Genomic DNA, 22,617 nt, shown 5'->3' with positions numbered 1-22,617 from the left:
ACGTGACGGGGAAAAATTTGGTTTCTCTACTGAATCCGGCAGGAAGGCAGAAAAAGATCATCTGAAAACAAGCTCAAATCTATAAAGGTTGCCAAACTTTAATTTGATAATGTTATGAACATTAATTCTTCTGGTGTGTTCATCTATTTTTGTAACAAGTAATTTAAACTTTATCGGTGATATATTGTAGCTTATTTAGTTTTGAATTCTTAGTAATTGTCCTATTATGAATAAATATTTATAGATTTTTCTGTATTGAAAAACCGTAGTAGTATATGCTTAATAAAAAAATAACATATTCGTGAACTTCTTCTAAGCCATCCCATGGAGCGCGTGTTTTCTAGTACGTTGTCCAAATGCTCGAGACGTCTATGACTAGAGTCACATGGAAGGTGCATTTCTTTCCGCGCTCACTTTTTTATTTCAACGTTTGGCTAAATAAATAAGTAGGATATTGAAAGAATATCCCAAAATTCCAAAAACGATTCATTTATATTTTATAGTTGTATATGTCAAAGTAGAGATTGAAATCCAATAGAATCGTTGATTCTCCTAGTAGAAATCAGGATAGTAATCTGTCCTAGGACAAATTCATTCCCACATTGAAGAAGGATATTTAATGATGTCATACGAATTATATTTCTATACTAGTTAGTAGTTTTTGTCTAGGGCTGTAGAGAGGGCATGCGAGTGGCCAGTCGGCAATTTAGATTAGTGATGACTAGCGGTTAGCGGTTTTCATTATTATTTAATTCCTGAATAGTGAACATCCTTTTCTAAATAAATTCAATTATATTCAAAACCTGAATGTATATTCGTGTGTGGTCATAAAATACCTGGTGTAACCCTGAATTTTGGAGTATGTTTACTAAAATCTAAAATTTACCATCACCAATTTATCTTTCTTATTATTCTCCTGTTTTACTTTTTTATACTTTTTTTTCTTTTTTTTACTCTTTATACCAAGAACTTTTTTTTTCCTAGACTCAACTCCATATTAATCCTACAGCAACCTAATATATTAAAATGTATCATACAATACATAAATACATCACCATAATAATTCTTTCCATGATAATCTGGATCGCTCAAAGTACACCAACAGTCATTAGTATAGTAATAATTCCCCATAGTCTCATTGTATTCGTGAATTTAGTAGAGGAAACATGGGTGCAGATATTTTCAATGCTCTTGCACCCATGCTTCAATTAGATGCCAAAGGTTAGGATGCGAAGATGTAACAAACTTATTAATTGCATTATGGAATCCCTCCACCCCATTGTTCGTCCTGGGCTCACCATTTCTTGTTGGATCAAACACATTCCATAATTTGATGTGGTATTTTCGTGCATTTCTTCGCATGTTGTTTCTTCTTCCTCTAAATTTTCCAACATATGTCAATTCGAAATATGCAATTAATTAAATGGGGATTGTTTCATTTTCGGGTTGTGCTTCAAATATATCAATCATATTATTTGATGGTAGAAATGCGAGCGAGAAAAATGGTCTCATTCTTAAACTGAAGTCACCCTCTTTGTGATAACGTTGTTTTTTAAACAACGTTATCACAAAGAGATCACATTTTCTTTGTATAAATTTTGGGGGAAATGAAAAAAAAAACCCATTCAATTCCCAAGTAAGAAAAATAGTCTGAAGTGCATTGATATGTGATACTTTGGCGGTGGTTTTAAGGATCCAGGAGTACCCTCAAATACTCCGTGCAACCCGAGGGCTTGGAACTATTTTTTGTTATTATAAGGGTGCTTTGGGTGTATGTGATGCTTTCGCAGGGTTTTTTAACTATCCCATACTATGCTCGGCCAACCCGAGGGGTTTGAAGTAGTCTGTGGTGTTAGAGGGGTTCCTTAGATGTATTGAATGAATTGGCGGTGGTTTTAAAAATACCACACTACCCTTCAAACACTTGCCAATCTGAGGGCGGAGAGTATTCAACCATATTTCAAGGGCCCTAAGCTATTTATTCCCCCTCTCCTTCTCCTATGCAATAACTCACACTTGAAGGTATTTCCTTGGGGGATGGAACAAACAAAAATGTTAAGATATTTGTTATCAATATAAGAAATACGGGAAATTTTCCTAACTGGTAATTTTACTCTATGGCAATTTCTCCAAGGCAATGTTCCAAATCAAAATTCGGGGAGATAATTTCAAAAAACTTTTTGTGCTATTTTTTTGGAAAAAAATTGTAAAAAATATCTATAAGAATTGTAAAGACAAATCTACAAAAAATGAATTTGTACTTGCAAAAACAAAAAGTAATGTTGTCGAAAAAATAACCCCCTATAACTGGTTTATTTTTACAAATATTGAAAAAATTATTTAATAATAATAAAAAAAAAAAACTGCAGATTTGAGTAATAATAATTTTAAAGAAAACAACCTATAATGTTAAATGAAAATTTACCATTAGAACTTAGCTCCTTCAAAAGAGGAATGGAAGTAAATGAATTATCGAAGAAAATTTGGCTCCCCGGCGACACTTTCGCCTTATTGACAAGTGCCATCACCACATCTGGACCCTGACAACCCATGACTTTTTCAATGTCAGAGCATCTACCACAATAAGGCTCAAGGAACACAATATGAACCAGACCTACTGCAAAGTCCCCATACCTTGAAAGGGATAAGGGATTTAATATGGGTGTTGCTTTTCATCAATTTTCAGTCTAATAAAGATATGTTGAGGTCAAAACAAAATCAATAAAAATACTTTTAAATGATCATTGTAATTCATCGTACTTTTAATTTGGTCATTTAGATGAGTGATAGAAAAACTAAGATTAGTTTCGGTTCAAATATAATTTCTATAATTGGTTTAAGTGTATACTTACGAATTTTGACCCTGTAATTGTTTCCTAGCTTTATGTAATATTTTACGATAACTTTGCTACGACAACATTAAGTTGGATATTGGGAACTAAGGAGATTGTGACTCCAAGTCCAAGACCGGATTTTTTCCACAATTTTTTTCTAGATCGATTTTTACCCAATAATACCCAATAATCATTAATTATTCACATTTCTTCATAGGTATATTCTTGGATTATTAAAAAATTACACATAAATTTAAAAACAAAACAAAAATACAAATATTTATTAATTTTTGGTTTATTATTATTAACAACTAAATATAATATTTTATATGATAAATAACATAAATATGCACTAAAAATTTCGTATTGTTGCAGTACAAAAAAAAAATAACAATAAAAAAAAATTCTTGTACAAATTGTCTTACGCAGTTAAATTCCTTCATTTAAAATATCATATCCAGAATTGATATGATTTCTGGATAAAATTTTATCCTCACAATGGATTTAAGTTAATAAATAATTTATAATATAAAATAAATATTTATTTTCTTCGATTTTCATTGTTTGATGTTATTTTCCTTTTCATATTTGCTATTAAAAATAATAAAATTAAAATATATTCATCCATTATGGTGTTAATGAGTTAATTAAGATCTTATGTATTGTTAAAATTTTTTTTAAAGGTAATCTTCCATGTATTACTAGTTTCAAATAGCTTACACTCCATTTCTTAACTACCTTCATTTGAAGCAATATCGTCTATCACAATATGAAAAAAAAAAAAATAATAATACCTAGAAATGAAGAGAAAAAATGAACACACTGATATAGAGGTACAAATGCCATTTGTTGAAAATTCGAAATGTAGAAATAGTTTTCAAATGCCAAATTATTAAAAAAATCGTTCTATAAAAAAACATATTTAGACATATTTATATAATATTTACATTAATTACATCCAGAGGTTATCAGTTGTATTTCGTAAATATAAATATTTTGCAGAATTTAAAATTATCGGCTAATTTATTTCAAGGTATCACTCAACATTGAGATGTTTAATTTCATAAATTAGTGATCCACACCTATTCTATTATCAGACTCAGCATGCTATTTTGATTGTACAAGTAACTGATCAACCCATTTTGATCCAGAAAAAGGACTCTAACATAAATATGCAACTAATGTGTTTAAATCACATAGAAAAAGAAAGAAAATATGTTTTTAATGCGAAGGGTGTGATTTGCACAGTAAATATTTGAAGGAGATAAAAAATGTGGAACTTGTGAACATTGCAAGAATTTTTTTTTTTTAAATCCTACAAAAGATTTATATGTTCAAAATACAACTGATAACCTCTGGATGTAATTAATGTATATATTATGTAAATTTCGAATTTTCAACAAATGACATTTATCCATCCATATTAGTGTGTTTGCTTTTTTCTCTTCATCAGCGTCTTCTAAGTCATTTTTAACGTAATTAAATAATTGTTATTATTTTTTCTTCATAACTTACATATTGTGATCGACGATATTGCTTGATATGATGTAGTTATTATGATCTATTTACTTACTTAAATACATTGTGAGGTTAAAATTTTAAGGAAATCGAAGCCATTCAGGATATGATATTTTAGATGAAGGAACTCAACTGTGTAAGACGAATTATAATATTTTTTTTTTGTACTGCAACAATACGACATTTTTAGTGCATATTTATGTTATTTATCATATAAAATATTATATTTAGTTGTTAATAATAATAAACCAAAAATTAATAAATATTTGTATTTTTGTTTTGTTTTTAAATTTATGTGTAATTTTTTAATAATCCAAGAATATACCTATGAAGAAATGTAAATAATTAATGATTATTGGGTATTAAATCTAAATCAATACAGTTTTATAATAAAAGGGTGGCTAGGCTTCAATTATGTTATATTGTCATACTAAGAATATATATATGGAAATTAAAATAATCATTCAAAAAGAAATATTAAAAAAATATATTATATACATTTTCTAAAACTTCATAAGATATAATTGTGTAAATCTAAAACTAATATGGCAACTATTTCTTTAATATGATGACCCATGTTATAGTTGAGTCCAATGCTGAAAAATTCATTGATAACTTATGAATCATTATCATTAATAACTTTTTCTTTTACAAGAAAACATAGAGATAAACTAAAACTGGATTACAGGATAACACCACTTAAAGTAGATCAGAATATATTCTATTATTATTTTTATGATAAAGTATAAAACCATTTATTCTAGATATTCCCAAAGTTTGAAATAAAATATGTTCTTACTTTATAATGCATGTTCAAGTAATAATGTGACTTTTGCAGGTCAGTAAATTTTTATTTTAAAAACTAAAGTAATAAAACATAAAATAAACACTACTCATGTACATTTGTAAGATATAAGGAGGAGGGAGAGTTCACATTCTGAACCTACAAATTCTCCATTAGGCAGCATTCATACCTCTTTGTTTACTCTATTATTAAATTTAAATATTCAATGAAATGATAACATTAATCATGTCAATTCATTGAACTCAGAGAGCTATGTTTATATTTCACTGGTAATATAATTTAAGAAAGTTATACTTGAAATTATATGATTTAAAAAAGTAAACGTTTTAAATTCAATAGTAGTTACAAATGCTAGGTCATATCCCTTTAATATATTGTAGCTAAGAATGTCATTATTTTATTCTCAAAAAATTCTCTAAAGCTAAAAATAGTATATTATAATCTAGGGAGAAAGGAGGCTCAGACGATGGTATCCATGAGATCTTTGCAGTCCGGAGTACAGATTATTTTTATTCAAAAGCATACGATACTGGATAAAACAGTAATAACTAATACTAAAACACAAAAGTCATTAGCAATATCAAATATCTCTTAACAACTTGTAAACAAATTTTAGAAAAGATAACAGATACTCTTTATGCAAGGCACATCCGTATTCTATTAATTTAAAACAAAATTACTTGCCACAAATTTAATTTACGAATTTGAACAATTTTGGTGAAATTTGAGAATTTTTGCATTTCAATTCAATTCAAATCTAACAAGACTTGTTGTTTCTCCTTACATTTATAATAAAGGTGCCTCCCGTTATGTTCAGTTGTACCAACTATTATAGCTACATTATTTTTTAGCGGGGTATTTTGATAACAATTCGCCCTAATTTTCACATTCTACAAGGGATTAATTAAAATATTTATTTAGTAGAAATTATAGAGCATTATACAAAGAATAATATACTAAAATCGACTTAATTTTGCGAAAAACAATCGTGTATTGCTTCCTTGTAATTGCCTCACATATACGAATTAAAAAAGGGAGTTAGGAAGAGGATGAGCGAGTTAATTTTAGTAATGTATCTTCTATTTTCATTTTATTTATGGTTGAAGAAGGAACATGTTAAGTTAGCAATGGTAATGACAATAAATAAATCATTGGGTCATACATTTGAAAAATTCCTTTATATTTACCAACATCAGTATTTTCATATGATCAATTATATATTCTGTATTTTCAAGAGTGTCAAAAGGGAATACAAGTTTGATTATATTTACATCAAATGGACAGAAGCAACAAAAAATGTTGTATATGAGGAGGTTTTACTATAAAAGTTTACCTATTATATAATCATAGTTTATAGTAAATCGTTTTAGTTCATAGTTTTAACATTATTCATCTATTTTCCATTGTCTATCTTTAAGATAGCGTATTCGAGATAGTATTATTTAATAAAAACTTGTACTATGTATTTTGCTCACCTAGAGAGGGATATGAAATTCTTCTGAGCATTTCTGTTTCTTAAAACAAGCTACAGACTGTCACACCACCATGCGGATATTATATATATTTTTGTGTTTGCTCATGCCCTACTGCAGTGCAATTTATTTGATATATTTTTTTTACATAATGTAATACTTCGATAATAAATCTCCCTAACTCAGAACAAAAAAATAACAACAACGAAACGGAGAATGTTTAGAAATAGATCTATAATTACACACCTATTTTTCTACGCAATCACGAAGTCAATCATTAACTTAGTATATATTCAATATCTATATAGTTATTACTTGATATAGGTACCGTGGATATACCTTGACATACTTTTGATACAGTTTAATTTTCTTGTCTTTAGTGGTTTTGAGGTGTTATTCCTTAGTTTGGTTGTCAATTTTGATAATAAAAAGTGGATCAAAAATAGATGTGTACTATATGCAACGCTCAAGGCGCCGCTAAAGATATTATAATGACAAAACCTTGCTTGAATAATTAGATAGTTCTTAATTAAAACTTGTCTAAAAATACTTTCTCCGTCTCTGATATATATTTACTGTTTTAAGACCAGTTAGATCATAGTTAGGGGATAAATCCTTTTCGGTATATAAAAAAACATACCTCCAAAAAATAACCTTATAACCCTGACAATTGAAAGAATATTCGGGAAGAGGGTAGTGTAACTGTCATAGGTCATGGCATTTCAGCAGGTTAACTGCAATTAGTTATGAACGGAAGAAAAGTAAACATAAGTCCCATTCTTAATATAGAAAAGGCATAGGCAAACAATACTCTGCTGCCGATCCTCAATTTTACTCCAAAAGGGTCTTAGTATTTTGGACTCCTGAACAGCTCATGAGTATTATTTTCTATAATTTATGAGTACATACACTTTTCATTTCTTAATTTTCAGATACTCTGCTGTTGAGAATGATATAATAATGGCAACAGTTTTAGAAAATAAAAATAAAAAACACTGATCAGGTTGCTAACAGCAACAAAACTAGCACGCTAGAAAATGCTTAGCATTAACAATCCTAAACAAAGTAATACTGTTGAATCATTTTATTATTATTTTTATATGGAAGTTTCTTCGTGGACGATGTCGTAAGCTAATAAATATATAGTATTTATTGTTTATTAATTACTAGCAGTAGTACCGAGAATTGCTCTGAATTACTAGATTCCGATGAACAGACTAAAAGACAGATAAACTTTATTTCATAATATCGATATGTAACCCACTTTTCTTTTTTAGTATGACGCCCTGAGTTTTAACAAAACACGCTTGTTGCTACATTGTTATTTCTTAGATCAAGTAGTTCTAAGTTCTAAGACAAAATGACTGACACACTTTGCTTTATTAATATAGATGGCAAATTGTTTTAATCCATTTGGTCCCTTCCAATCCTATTCAAAGATGAAAGTCGATTGATGGCATCATAAAAGTTGGGGACAACTAGGATTACCAAGAAGATCTAAGAAAAGTTATAGTTGTATGTTCCATTCATTTTCTTACACGATGATTTTACAATGAGTCTAACAATTCGAATCCTAGTAGAAAGAAAAGGGAAATTCATGATGGGAAAGTGAAATGCAGATGCTGTTCTAACAATTTACCTCTACTTACTAAGCTATCTATCCACTCCCTCAACATCAAGAGGACCATCCACACATACAGCTTCCTCAGCTTATTACCTGATTAATTAATTGTGAAGGAAATAAACGGCTTTTCAAGCTTTTTCGAGGCCAAAAATATCACTCCATTTGAAACTTCCATCTCTTTGTTTGAAGGTAATTCATGAATTTCGTTACCATTTCTGTTTTTAGCTTCCATTTTTTAAAGAATCAATTAGTGATTCAAGAACGATTTGGTTAAAAGTCCTGTTTTCTCTTTCTTCATTTCAGAAGGGAACATTTTTCAACCAAGCAGATTTCAAGTTATTCAAATGAACTCCAAAACTACAGATATTCTCCATTTTAACGAGGTGATAATGGACTCCAGGTGGTGAAAATATGATCTTCAAAGCTTTTCTACATAGTTCTATTGTCTTACTCATAGTCTCATCACCTGGTTTGGAAAGATAGAATAGTTACCGAGACTTTGCAAATTACATAGCATTTTGTTCTGGATTTGATAATCATGCCACAAATCACAGTTGTGTCAAAAAAGAACATTCTGCAGTTTTCTCAAATCCGATAAGTTTCGATCTTAGAACCAACTCATTTATTCAAATCTATCTATAAACAATAATTTAATGACATTGAAATGTTTCTTTTGCCACGGTTCTGCTCTCAGGAAATGAGATTACCGAAGTGCTCTCACATCCAGGAACTATAAATTACAAAAAGATACCAAAGATACTCGGCTACTAATTGAAAAATGTCTCTCACCAGACAGCATTACTTTTCATATTGTACACCTGTGCAATTGGCAAATGCGAAATGCGAAAGAGTGAAGTACTTTGATTTTTTCTGATCGGAAATTCCAATCGAATAACATTAAACTGAGATTTGGACGATATGGAATAAAACTATTGCAGAGGCAAACTATTTCATCTCAATAAGACAACTTCTTCAAGTATAAAAAGTTTTGATTAATTGTTTTTCTTAAAATATACCAAAGTTCCAATAATAGAGTTGTCCGGAATGTTTGAAGAAACCAATGAATTGGAATGTGAAGGAGACTTAAAATTTGGCTTTTCTGTAATTAATTCTGTAATACAGAAATTGGGGTTAATATTGAAGATACCACCAGAAGTGCTACTCTTTACTATATCTATCGGTCTCTAAAAAAACATTATTGTTTCTGCTGCAATTATGTTTTAGTTGAAGATAATTATCTCGATAGAAGTAATATCCAAGCTACCGCTGAAAAAGAAGATGAGAGAAGTAGTTTAATTGAACTGATTAATTTTTGATATTTTGCTGCATAAACAACCTTCTAAATAGCATTTTGAAGAATCCAGATTTAAGGGAAAAGTTGTTCAACACATTATACGTCATTACTTATAACTGATATGTACGTGATAAAAAAGTTATTGTATCATTATAAAAGTATAAGTATTGTAGGACCACTTTATGTTTTCTTTCCTTATAATAATAAATTTGATTGATTTACTGCAACCGACGATAGCTAACATCAAATGATGGTAGGACAGCGCCCTCAAGCAATCTATAGTAATTTATGGTTCTAACTCTAGATAAAAAGGTGTAACAGTCATGATTTATATTTTCTATTTTAAATATATTAAAATTGAATTAAATGCGCTCATTTTACGCTAATGAATGTAAAAATACATTACAAATGTCTTCAAATGGAGGAAAACCCATTGGAAAAATTAAATTATTAGAGAAAAGATGTATTCCTGCCATTAAATATATATGAGGGCAAAAGTTCTTTGGGAGAAACTTCAACAGAACGAAACTTCTTGTGGCAAAACATCCTAGAACACTGGTTAAATAAGAGAATATACAATGATACATTATATGTATGAGTAGCCAATCAAGTTAGTTAAATATTTATTAATGCTTGCCAGACATACATAAAATAAAATTTTAGAAATATAAGGCAAAAAACATGACCACACAATGGGGGTATTTGTGCTACTACAGCAGGTTCTAAAACTTAGTTTACTGTAAAATTTTGTTCGATAATATTTTTTGACATTTCATAAATTTTAAAATACGAAAGTCTTCGGTTTTTTTTTTTACTCATTGTTTGACGTCTCTCGTTAGATAGGCGGGGTATCTATTGATGAGATGGTTTGCACTATGCAGCTCTTCTATAAACGCACTACACGTTGAGCTTATGTCTTTCTACTAGCTTAGGTGGGCTAGAAAAGGGCCATGTCCCGTGTAGGCTTTTACAATGAGTCTCAATTTTTCTCTTCCGAGCTTGATAGACTTCGGCTTATTACATTGTATGCGTATGTTTCATAGTTTAATCTTTTTTATATCGGTCAAGCCAACATTGATACAAGAAGTCATGAATTACCCTCTTTAGATAGCTTGGAGGCGTCCCAATAGCCAATCAAGTATTTACTATCATTGTTTGAAATGACCTCTAACTATGTCATAGAGGGGTATAGGAAAATTCGCTTTGAATGTGTCCACCTTGTACGTATTCTCCTTGTAACCCTTTGCCTTGCGACATTTTTGCCTCGAGACGTTTAGATGTTGTAACACTTTTGCCTTCTCCGGTTTTTGGCTTGTACTATTTTACCTTGCGAAGTTTTCACCTCGAAACTTTTTGTCCTTGGATAAAGGGAATACTATTTCTTTTTAGTCCTATAGGTTTGTTACTCAATTTTTTACCGCTGTTCTCCAGCTTTAAGAAATTAAAAACAAAAAGTTAAAGAATCCCAATTATTCAAACCTTAATTATTATGTAGGATTCAAATCATTTAGAAAGCATCAGAGAATTACTCCGTTTCATTACAAAGAATCATTGGCAATCTTATGCAGTCGCTTTTTTCATATATATTAAAATCTCTACTTACATCAAGGATTTTACTAGAGTTATAGATCAAGATCAAAATGGAGACCTCGTCCATGAATGCCAATGATTCAAGTCTTCTCCTATCCTTAACAAACTGAATTTCCACTACTTTACCCTACCTATCCCATCTAGTTGGCTGAGGTCCGTTCTGGTTCTGAATAATTACATGGTCATGTATTAACGTATCAAAGGTTCCATTCTCATTATGCCTTGATAAAAACATTCCCTTCTCTCTCATCGCTTTTTCCTTTAGGTCTTTCATATGTGTACCAAAAGTTATTCTTGGTTGGGATATTTCTATTTGAGGGTCTATTGTATTTCTCACAGTTATTTTAGCCTTAACTAATTCATTGTTATTCAGACCAATGTTGTCTTGCAGCATTTTCTTTACTGTCTGAATTGATACTTCTGCTCTTCCATTAGACTGCAGAAAAGAAGCAGAGGATGTATTGTGGGGGATCTCCTATTCTCTTAAAAATTGTTGTTTCATATGAAGCCAATTCTGGCCCATTACCGCTTGAAATAGCTTCAGAAACTCCTAATGTTGTGAAGAAACTACACAAGTTTCCCAACATTCCCATTACTCTTTTAGAATCAGATGAACCATACACTTTTCTCCATACAGACAATATATCTGCAACCACGAGGTACCTGTAACCTCCTTTGTCACAAAAGTTGACAATAATGGCTTTTAAAAGTGCGTTCTGGTACTTTGTCCTTGTACATAATCACGCCACACATTTGATAAAAATACTTCCAAAATGTGTTAGTATTTCTCTATATCCTTGGGAAGATCGCCTTTCAGAATTCCATCATCAATCATTATTGGCAGTGTCTGAGAAACGGTGTTCTGTCCCTTACATCTGCAATTTTTTCCCAGGTGATTCTTCCCAGCTCAGGTTCATACCTTATCTTTGCTATCGACAACTTTTCTTCTTCTTCACCAGTCACATCACCACCCTGTCCATTGAATTTCTTGACATTGCGTCAGCGGCTGATTTTGTAATACTGGGCATATGAAAAATATCAAACTTCCATATTAACGTGCACTATTTAAGTCTAAACATAAGCATATTTGGAATGCCATCCAGAGTTTGATCTCCAAATACTTTAACAAGCGGGTTATAGTTCGTTACAAACATCAATTTGCAGGCTTGGACCCGTTTACCCTTTTTCCGCTTGTCCGTCATTTCTGTTAGGTGTTCATATTTTAACTTGAGAAAAACAAAACACGGAAGAAGACAGTTTTGTGGGGACGGTAAAAATGAAGGTTCCCACGACTAAATAGCAACAAATCCACTAAATTCGGAATAATTTCAACGTGTTTGAGCGGGATTCTCCTTGAACCAGTTTTTTATATTAATAGAAATATTTTTATTTTATTTAGATCGGATTTTTTTAATTTGGTTATATTTTATTTTTATATTTAAATTAACACCGTTATAATTAGTTTATATAATATACGTCTATACTTATAAATTGTGATTATCATTTTAAAAAATTTACCAGACATTTTCCATCTGTTTGGCTGAGGCACTAAATCGTCTTTGGAGACAGAATTATTGCTATCGTCCAAGAAAGATCTAGATATATTGGATTTTCTGAAGAGATCCATCATTAAGTTCTATTGTTCATAAATTTAATTAATAAATGAGTTTATTATTGGTTAAACCAGCTACTTTTAAAATCATTTGGCTCCTAGTGGTATAGCAGAAAATAGCAAAACTAAATGAAGAGAAGTGAACGTGGTGATATAATCCTAGGACTCGTATGAAAACTCCCAGCCAGCCTGAAAAAATTCGATCGCGCAAAACTCTAAATTCAAAAGTACTAGGACTCTGTTTTAAGTACTAATGTTTGAATTTTAGGGAACACTTTCGTATGGATGATTCAACCAAGGGCTCCAAGCTGCAAAGGGTGTGAAAATTTCAATTTACTTATAGAAATAGCGGGAGTACCATGCATTGCTTATTTATAACTCAAAGTTTTTCAACGCCTTTGTTACGCATGTTCATAGTATATTTAATTTAAAAAAAATCACTTTTTTTATATTTATTCATGATTATGCTCAATTATAAATTTAAGAATATATTTAAAATTATAATTATTTGACAAAGGACATCTTTTTAAACAATTTTATTGTACTTCCTTTTTGCGTTAATATATATAAACACTTTTTACTATCAAATCTTCAGCATCCAACATATAACTAATCTTGATAAAAACATAGTTTTTATAAGTGCAGTACAACATATTAAAATGTCTGACCTCAGACCTTATTAATACTTATAACAAAATTGCACTTTACAGGAAACTTAAGTATCATAAAATTTTTAACTAATCATTATAAGCATTATGACACGGTGAAGGTAAGGAAAAAAAAATGTACCAAGCTAAGTTGCCCATTATTATGGCGACTTTTAAAATATTAGACTTAACCTTTTTACAAATCAATCTTGTATAATTACAAAGTTTGGGTGCATCTATGTTTCTTAACAAAATTATTGTATCACCAAGTTTCAATGAACGCATTCTAGGTAGCTACGTAGAATTAAGAATCAATCTCGGTTGGATAGTGTACTGCGTCATTTGTATCTATTACCTAGTCAACTAATTGATATGTTCTTAAGGACATTTTACCAAAAAGATCTTTAATGAGTTTATCAACTGATTTATTCGTTAGGGCTGGAATGGCTCTTTCTTGTAATAATCCAATTTCATTGTAATTATGAAAAAAACAGTGAAACTTCTTTAAAATTTCTACTAAAGAAAAACTTTTATTTATATTATATAGATTATTTTTAAAACAAATCCAGACCCAGTTTTTCATTGAGGCCAGTTCAGACTGAACTTCTTTAAATGAACAAATTAGTTCGGTCCCCCAAAAATCATAACGGTTTAGAACGGGTTAGTTTTTTAAAACCGAAACCCAACCCAAATATATAAATATCTGATTATATATATATTGAAAATGTGTAAAAGTAAAGTTTTTGTATACAAGATGAAACTCAAAAACTTACCTATACAAGAGCTAATTCAAGTTCAACTAATGATAGTTCTGAATCATAACGAACATCGAGTATGTATAAACGGCAAACTGCATATAAAGCTCCATCACGTATGTTATATATATATTGTTTTATCTAAGAAATAACAATGCAGTCGTATTAATGAAATGTTACAGGCGTATGGATGTGGCACTGTCTCTGTTTATTTTTGTTATTACTCTTCCATGTATATCATAAATCATAATTTATATGCATTTTGCAATATATGATAAGATTTGAATAAAATATAGAGCTGGTATGTAAAAAAACTATTGTTGGCGTTTGTATGTAGGATCGAGCGTTTATACAGGGAGGATTTTTTTTGTTTTTGTTTGTGAGCGCTCTAGAGACTAAAGTACTCATTTGTAGAGATGGAACTTTATGAGTATGAGTAGTTATGGTATTACTGAATTAAGACAAATATTAATATCCTTTGCTGGTTATATAATTTTGGAGGGAGAAAAGAAATTACTGCTATAAAGACCTATATAATACCTATATAAACCTTCTACATTTAAAATAACATTAGTGGTATTATAATTATATTTAAATTAATATAAAATTATTTAATCATGCATTTTAAATTCAATTTACACCGAATATAAGGAAGAATGCTTTCTTGCTTTCTTCAAATGGAGACATTATCATCCCCAGACATCAAGAAGAAAGAGCACATGCAACAACCACGTTTCCTTTATTTATCGCTAAACTTAGCTTTTTCTTAACACAGATACCTTTTTTATTCATCAATTGTCACATCATATTAAATTTTCTCAAACTCTTATCATTCTTTCAATTTTGAGGAAAGAACACAATATATGAGTTGATAAAAGTGTTGAGTAGTTATGTGTTGTGTTATGACATTACTTATTTATTCAGTCCAGTCTTAGGACCGGTCTTATAATTCCTTTGAACTGGTCCTATCAGTGCTTTAGACCGCCCCTTCATACTATTAGTATTACTAGAACGGATTAAAAAAAAGAATAAATAAAGTTGAATTACGTCATCAACAACTGAACTTTGTAAGTTTCAGGACTGATATGCAGTACTGGACTAGACCAGACCGAGACAGGACTACAGTCTTCATTCTTTCCAAATAAGGACTAACACAATTCTTGTTATGTGTGAATGTGCTAATGCAAAACGGAGAGTAGTACTTAGAATTTCTTGGGGTTATCTTCTATATTATTAAAGAAAAAAATGTCTTTTGGCCGATGCCTAATTACTCCAAACAATCATGAGTACTACCGCTAGTTCATTATAATATTACTTTAATTCAATTCCCTCTATCATTTCATAATTATTACACACTAAAAAGTCATCCTTATTTGGACCTAGTGCAGGGGATTGGGGAGGGAAAATAAGGATGCATGCTCAATGTATGGAGTAGATCTTGATTTATTAAATAAAACTCATGCTCTGAACTCATGTAATCAAGAAATTTCTAAGTTTGTTGAAGTCTGACACGCCTCTCAAAAGTCTCTAAAGTTTTTACAGATGAGGCTCTATTCAAGAACTCAAAATGATCGGATTTTGGTTAAAAAAAGACCCAATTTGCCCTGTAGGGTCTATTAGATGCACAAACCAGAGTAATTGATGGTATAGGTTTCCATCAGCTATCCCAATAAGGTGCTCATTATCTTTGTCCCCTCGGATGTTAAAGATACTAGCATTGAACACAAGTTCACCATCTTGGCTCTCTAGTCATGAGCAAATTCCTAATTTAGGTAAGAGACATATAAATTTGGAAAATATCGCTCATTTTTAAAGATCCAAAATGAAATGAAAAGTGGTATGAGACTCATTTTCTTATCTTTTGGATCAACAACTTTTAGGTTTTATACAGTCTGAATTTGAATCTAATAGCTAATGAAACTGGTCCACTTTGTAGGAGACGGTCTGCAGGAAGGTCTATTCTAATTTGGATAAACTGAAAGCTTCCCTAATTAGAGAATGGGGCAACATTCTCAAGGAAGTGAACCATATTTACTGTGATGTCTTACGTGATAGACTCAAGAGGTAATTTCTGAAATAGGCGACGATTTTCAAAAAAAAAATTAACACAAAATTTTCGTTCACAAATTATATAAATAAAAATTCGTACCCGATTATTCATTTTACAGAATTTAATATCTACTTTGTACATTAGAGTGTCTCTTTTTTGGGTAATTACTTTTTTTTACTCCAAAGAATTCTCTTTTGTGTATTGATAAAAGAAATAATGTTTTCAAACTTTCAGCCTTCAAATTCATTTTCTAGACCTCACAAGCCATTTAAAATTTTGAAATTTCAAATTCGATTGTCCTAATAATACGTGCTACTGCATAGATAATATTTTTGTTCAGAAGAAAATGAAAATCTACCTTCGTTCGTCAATGTCCCAAAAACTCAAGAGAGACCTAATGATTCACTAAGTTTTAAATGTAAGAACTTAATTTTAAATATTTTGGGACAAATTATTTTTGTTATCTAATGAGGTATTGTGAAAAAATAAGTATTTTGGGAAATTTATAGAAAATGTCAGAAGATATAAGTGAATATAAATCTATAAATCTAAAATGTATGTTGCTTTAAATGAATTTTTCATTTCATTTTTTCTTTTGTGAGTAAGTAAAAATTTTGGGATAAATAATTATCTTAATCACTAATATATTATTCCAATTTCTATAGTCACCCAAAATGAAGCATTACAATTTTAATGTTTTTAGTAAAAATGGTATAAAATTTACTCCTGAAGGCGTAAAAAATAAGTTTTAATTTTTTTCTTTTCAAATTTAAAAATACAATTATTAATAGATTATTATTTTTAGCACAAATTTTATTCTTCAGAAAACTATTACATGATTTGATTCGTGTAGGATAATTCTGCACGATGAAAAAGAAAAAAAGAAGATGATTACTAGATCTGAACTTACCCCCTTTTCCAGTATAAAAATCTCTATACACCTCTTAATTGTGACTTGGATTGGTTTAATGTCTGGTAATAAGTTGCATAAATTGTTCAAGAAATTATAAGTAAGAAACACAGTGAAATTTCGTGGTTTAATTCAATCGTACAATTATCAATTTTGTATTCTATCATCCTTTAAAATTAAAAATAGAATAATTCAAATTGCTTATATTTTTAAGGAAAAAAAAATGCATACACATACTGATAAAGGGTATATTATTTTAATTAAAACACGTATATAAATCATTTAATTAAATCAATATCGTACTGTGATCAATCAAGATACACTTTCCGCAAATAATTATAATAATATAATTCAAAATTTGATTGTTCTATCCGTTTTAATTATAAAAAAATAGTAGAAATAATTTAAATATAAATTTTAAGACGACCAAATAAAAGGGTACACCATTTGCATATACTCTTTGTATTAATTAAAATGAGCAGATGGAAGAGTGAGGGTAAATCAGATGAGTGCAAATTGGATAATTGATTTGTGCAGACTTTTAAAAAAAAAAAAAAAAAAAAACTTTTGAATAATGAAGCAATCACCACATTTACTTATTATCCTTTCAACAGAGGGAGTGGCATTGAGATGGATGAAGGTATCCTACTGTGAGACATCGTTTCATGCAAGAGGCTGTTCGCTTCCCTATGTAAAAACGAAATCAAAATAAGTTATACATGTAAGTACATTTGATCCCTTACTCATGGGTGTTTTGGTGTATATCTGAGACAACTCACTCTTTGTTTGACATTCTGGACAATCTTGTGATCCTACTGCCCTTATTTCTTCATGAAGTTGTTCTTCCTTACTTGGATATAATAAAGGATACTCCTTGTCCAACTCGGTCATAAAATCAAGGAATTCTTTTCCTTTGCATCGTTCACCTATTATGATAAATAAAAAAAATATCAAGTCCTTATCTAATAACGGACTAAACTTCGTGCACATACACTCAGACATATCAACATTGAGTTCTGGTATAGTATTCCCATATGCCTTCAGTGTTGGGTAGTTTCCATTTCCCATGTTCAAAATGTAGTCTTTTAAATGTCGAGACTCACAAGATGTGCCTTAAAAAAATAATTATGAGAACCTTTCTTCAATGACTATATATATATGGATTATAATTGCTGTGAGTCTAATTCATAAATGATCAGAAAGACCAACAACGCCACTGTAGAAAAAAATGCTTGAATGAAGATAATCTCTTGGCTGGAAAAGAGGTAGTTTTGCATTGTGCTATCTAAATGTTATAAATTACGTATGGTATGCCTACAATATGGAACACCTGGTATATGAATATATCATTTGGATTTTTTCATATACTTCTGTACATACATAAATACTTAAAAGAGGGAGAAGATGATAATATCCATACATATTTGATAGATATCCAGGACTGTCTATGATTTCTAGCTACTTCTATTAAAATATTCATCCAGCTTCAATATGCATAATTGAGGACATAATATTACATTCCTATTTACTTACCGCAGCTAGAGTATCATGTTTCTATTATAAAACAAGTACTAGGGAGAATTGTGTTTATGATTAATATCTGAATATATTATATCCTTAATCAAGGATCATTAATATAACCACAAAATGTAAATATTCATGGGTAATTGGAAAAATGTTTACACCTCTAAGGAAAATATTTTTAGAATAATTACTGGAGTTGGATTCAAGTTAAAATTCTCGATTTTCAGATTTTGATTATTGAAAAAAATCCAAAAAGTCAAGTCGAGTTCGAATACGTTCGAGACGATATTATCTTATTTTAAATCAAGATTCTAAAATCGGGTTCGAGTTTGCTATCAAGAAATAACAAGGTCCAAGGGCAACGAAATATTTATAATGTCCTTAAATAAAACATAAGGTTTATAACATAAAAATATTAAGTGACCCTTGGCCTGAGCAGTTAAAACTGTCAGTTATTAACTTTAATAGTCCGGCGGGCCCTTAGTACTAGTTATAACTTGTTTAATTGTTATTATCTGCAGTTTATCGTGCATTCTTTTCCATTGTTATGAATAATTACATGAAGAATATTTGTAAATTTGGCACACTCAGTATCCTTTATTTTGAATAGTTATTTATAAATGTGTATTTTGCAGGAATAATTATATATTCCTTGATATCGAAAAAAATAACTAGATTACCCAATAAAATGAGTATATAAATATTTGGAGTTTACTTGGTTCAAGTTCAAACTGTGTCAAGTTTTTCAAAAGATATTTGGATAAGGTGGAGTAGTTTGCAAAAAAATTGTCTCTACTTATGTTGAGTATTTTTTGAGTTCGAGTAATATTAGAATCCAACTCTAATATGTAATTACATATATATCAATAATTAACAGATATGTAAGTCCAAATCGTGTCTCAAGTCTTTGTTACAATTTCAAGTCCTTTAATATTTTCATCAAGTCCTCAGAAAATAAAATATACAACCCCCCCCATTTACATATAGGGAAAAAATTCAACTCGACTCACAATTTTCTTGAACAAGTCCCCACCTCTAATGGTTTAATATAAATATGTTTATGTATCTAATTAAAATTAATAGTAATGAATCTAATGTTCAGTGATTATATCATTTTCAATCATTAATTGAATCACTTTTATCTACTCATAATCAACATAATTATGTACATTACATTGCAGATCCACAAATATTCAAAGTAATCATGTAATGCATTTTATTCATTTTTTTAAAACAAATATCACATGATATTGCCACTAACTTCATGGTCAAATTTAAGGTAGTTATTGCTTCTTGGACTTTCAGCTCTAAACCCCCTTGGGGACAAAACAAATGTCTTCCTTTTATTAAAAAGAGAGTGTCAAATTCTTATTTAATAAAATGTCGATTATTGGCCACCTACGCAGACACATTTGACGGCGTTGCTGTTTTGCAAGGATAGTGGCGAAGAGGTAGGGATGGGATCCATGGTCCCAGAGAAGAATTTTTAAAAATTCAATGAAATAAGTATACCATTTATTAAAAAGTCGTTTTAGAGAAACGTATATATTCTCTAAAAAAACGTCATATAGAAAGAAGATCTGATATTAAAAAAATCAAAATTCGAAATTCTGCAAAAATTTACGCATACCGTCTTGAGACTAGAATTGTGCTATAGTTCTTATTTTGAAGAATTATGTTGAAAATCAAAAACTTGAAATTTAACATGGACTCGATACTTTTTGGACCGAATTGAGATCATTTTCAACACATTTTCTAGCAATCATTTCTAATTTTAACTCTTCAATGTATTTTTATAAGTAAAAACTCTATTTGATTTAGAATATGCTGTTTAACAAATGATATTTTATTATCGCCATTACTTATGATTTATTACAGTATGCAATAAAATGAAGATTTTGGAGCGCGCGCAGGCTGAAACCGACATTTATTATTATCATTTAAACCATTGAACACGATTATGACTATTACAACTTTTAAGCCTTTAAAAAAAATCAAGTTTTTAGGATATAGCTACGATTCAGTGTCCCATGAAAGACATATATAAATGAAAATCAAATTACATTAAAAATTGATATAAACATTCAGTATTTGAAAAATGAATTTTTTAAAAATTTATCTTGATTATAATTAACAAAAAAAGGATATAACATCTACAAAATCAAGTAAAATGATGACCTTACATAGAAGTGAATATTTTTTTATTTTTTCTTCATATGGTTTTATCCTATTAAAGATTCCAATAACATTCAAAATAATTGATAAATTGATGGTTATGAGGCTCTTCAATTTACTAGATTTTTTGGTTGTTATATATATATTTTATTAGTTGTAATCAAGATAATGTAATAAATAATTCATTTTTCAAATGCTGAAATGTTTGCATTTATTTGTTATTTACTTTGATTTTCATCTAAGCTACTGAATCGTAGCTATACCCTAAAAACTTGATTAAAAAAAGACTTTAAAGACTAAACCTGTAGAGGTTGAAAGTTTTAATGGTCATTTTCGTGCTCTACGGCTTTAATAACAATATTATATGTGAGTTTCCGCCTGCGTGCAAAAATGTTGTTGCATGGTGCTATATTTGATATACTATTTATACTGGACTTTAGAAAATTCTTACAACTTATTTCAACCAATAAATAATTCCGGACTTGGAATTAGCTTTAAAAAAATTGAAAGATTTGAATTGTACTCGCAAAAAATATTTAGGCTTTGGACTTGCAACATAAGGACTATCTCCTACATCAGATAATACGTCATATTGTGAGTGTTATGGACTATTAGGTCTCATTTGAATAGCGATACATACTTTATGGGGCTGTTACGTATTCCCTTACTTAGGTCACACAATAGTAATGTCAATATTAAATTTAAAAACCATTCGGCGTTTTGTGACGAGATATAAGCAACTATTTTTGCTACCAAACGGATGTCAATAGATGCTTAAGAACAAAAAACTTTCTCAGATTATGGAAAATGAATAAAGCGCACTTATCCCACACGTATTGTTTCATATAATCCTAAGTATTGCCGAATTATCCTGTTTATCAATGATTGCCAATTATCATAATTAATTTATTAGGGAAAAAAATTATATTTTTCCTAATTTTGAATTGGATTAATGAATAAAAAATTTTTAAAGAATAAAGTCAATCAAAATAAAAAAAAGGATTGTAGGTTTTTAAATGAGAGCCAAGGATTTCAAAATAATATAAAACTATATTAAAATCGACAAACAAGTTCATATTAATTATTATGGGATTTGTGATAGTTTGATTCAATTATTAATTATTCGTTCATGCCATAATATGCATGTAAATTGAGACCAATATTTTTTTAAGAAGACGGTCCTTCAATCACAAGTAGGTGCATAATATTTTGAAGAAAATGGATTTAGTTAGTCAAATAAAACAGAATACAAGTATTACTAAGAAGAACACATATTACTGATTGTTCCTATTTATAGACTTACCCATGAGGGTAAATGCCAAAATTGCTGCTCCGAGAACAACTATGTATGAATTATAATACGCCATTTGAGATTCAATTGTGATGATTAGTAATGTGCTGAAGAATGATAAGTCAATCAACGGGGGTTTGAGAAATGGTTTCTTCTTCTCTAGGGATTCGGAAGAAAGTGAAGTAATTTGGTAGTTGGTTTCCTTTATAAATTTTGACTATTTATATTCGCTTTCTACTTTTCTCTCTCTTTGTTCCACCGACCCCCTCATTGAGGTATCTACCGATCTATTTTAGGAGAATTGAAATACTCTTTGTGCGTAGGAAGGTAGAAGTTTTATACATTACCTTTTTCTTTTTTTATTATATAGACATTATACAACATAGATATGAGAAGATATTTTTTTAATTATTTCATAGAAGGGTTTTAATGTATTAATTATGAAGAAATAATAAAGGTTATCAAATTCTTGTAATTACTCTGAAAGGTTAAATCATGGGTGTCTAGTTCGAGAAA

At 29.8% G+C, this 22,617-nt stretch overlaps 1 protein-coding gene across 2 annotated transcripts; it reads right to left on the bottom strand.

Moving 5' to 3' along the window:
- Window positions 1–17,345: 17,345 nt before the first annotated feature.
- LOC121116312 (uncharacterized) lies at window positions 17,346–22,385 on the bottom strand. 2 transcript variants are annotated; one of them, XM_040710551.2, is made up of 4 exons: window positions 22,114–22,385; window positions 18,104–18,223; window positions 17,855–18,037; window positions 17,346–17,798 (listed from the first exon to the last, which is right to left on the bottom strand). In XM_040710551.2, the coding sequence occupies exons 1-4, from the start codon at window positions 22,175–22,177 to the stop codon at window positions 17,719–17,721; spliced, it is 447 nt and encodes a 148-aa protein (XP_040566485.1). In that variant the 5' UTR covers window positions 22,178–22,385; the 3' UTR covers window positions 17,346–17,718. The 2 variants fall into 2 exon arrangements, with proteins under 2 accessions (XP_040566485.1, XP_071743581.1); XM_071887480.1 differs by having other exon boundaries at window positions 17,891–18,037.
- Window positions 22,386–22,617: the final 232 nt, after the last annotated feature.

This window comes from Lepeophtheirus salmonis, chromosome 4 (assembly GCF_016086655.4).
Source record: "Lepeophtheirus salmonis chromosome 4, UVic_Lsal_1.4, whole genome shotgun sequence".
Lineage (NCBI taxonomy): Eukaryota > Metazoa > Arthropoda > Copepoda > Siphonostomatoida > Caligidae > Lepeophtheirus > Lepeophtheirus salmonis.
Note: the sequence above shows the minus strand (reverse complement) of the source record. Positions and strands in the feature narration are given on the sequence as shown.

What these genes read in the sequence shown, in the direction of transcription:
- LOC121116312 (XM_040710551.2), bottom strand. Translation starts at nt 22,177, where the DNA reads ATGGCGTATTATAATTCATACATAGTTGTTCTCGGAGCAGCAATTTTG. An exon ending in CAATGTTGATATGTCTGAGT is followed by an intron (nt 18,038 to 18,103) that starts GTATGTGCACGA and finishes TTATCATAATAG; the next exon opens with GTGAACGATGCAAAGGAAAA. An exon ending in ATACACCAAAACACCCATGA is followed by an intron (nt 17,799 to 17,854) that starts GTAAGGGATCAA and finishes GTTTTTACATAG; the next exon opens with GGAAGCGAACAGCCTCTTGC.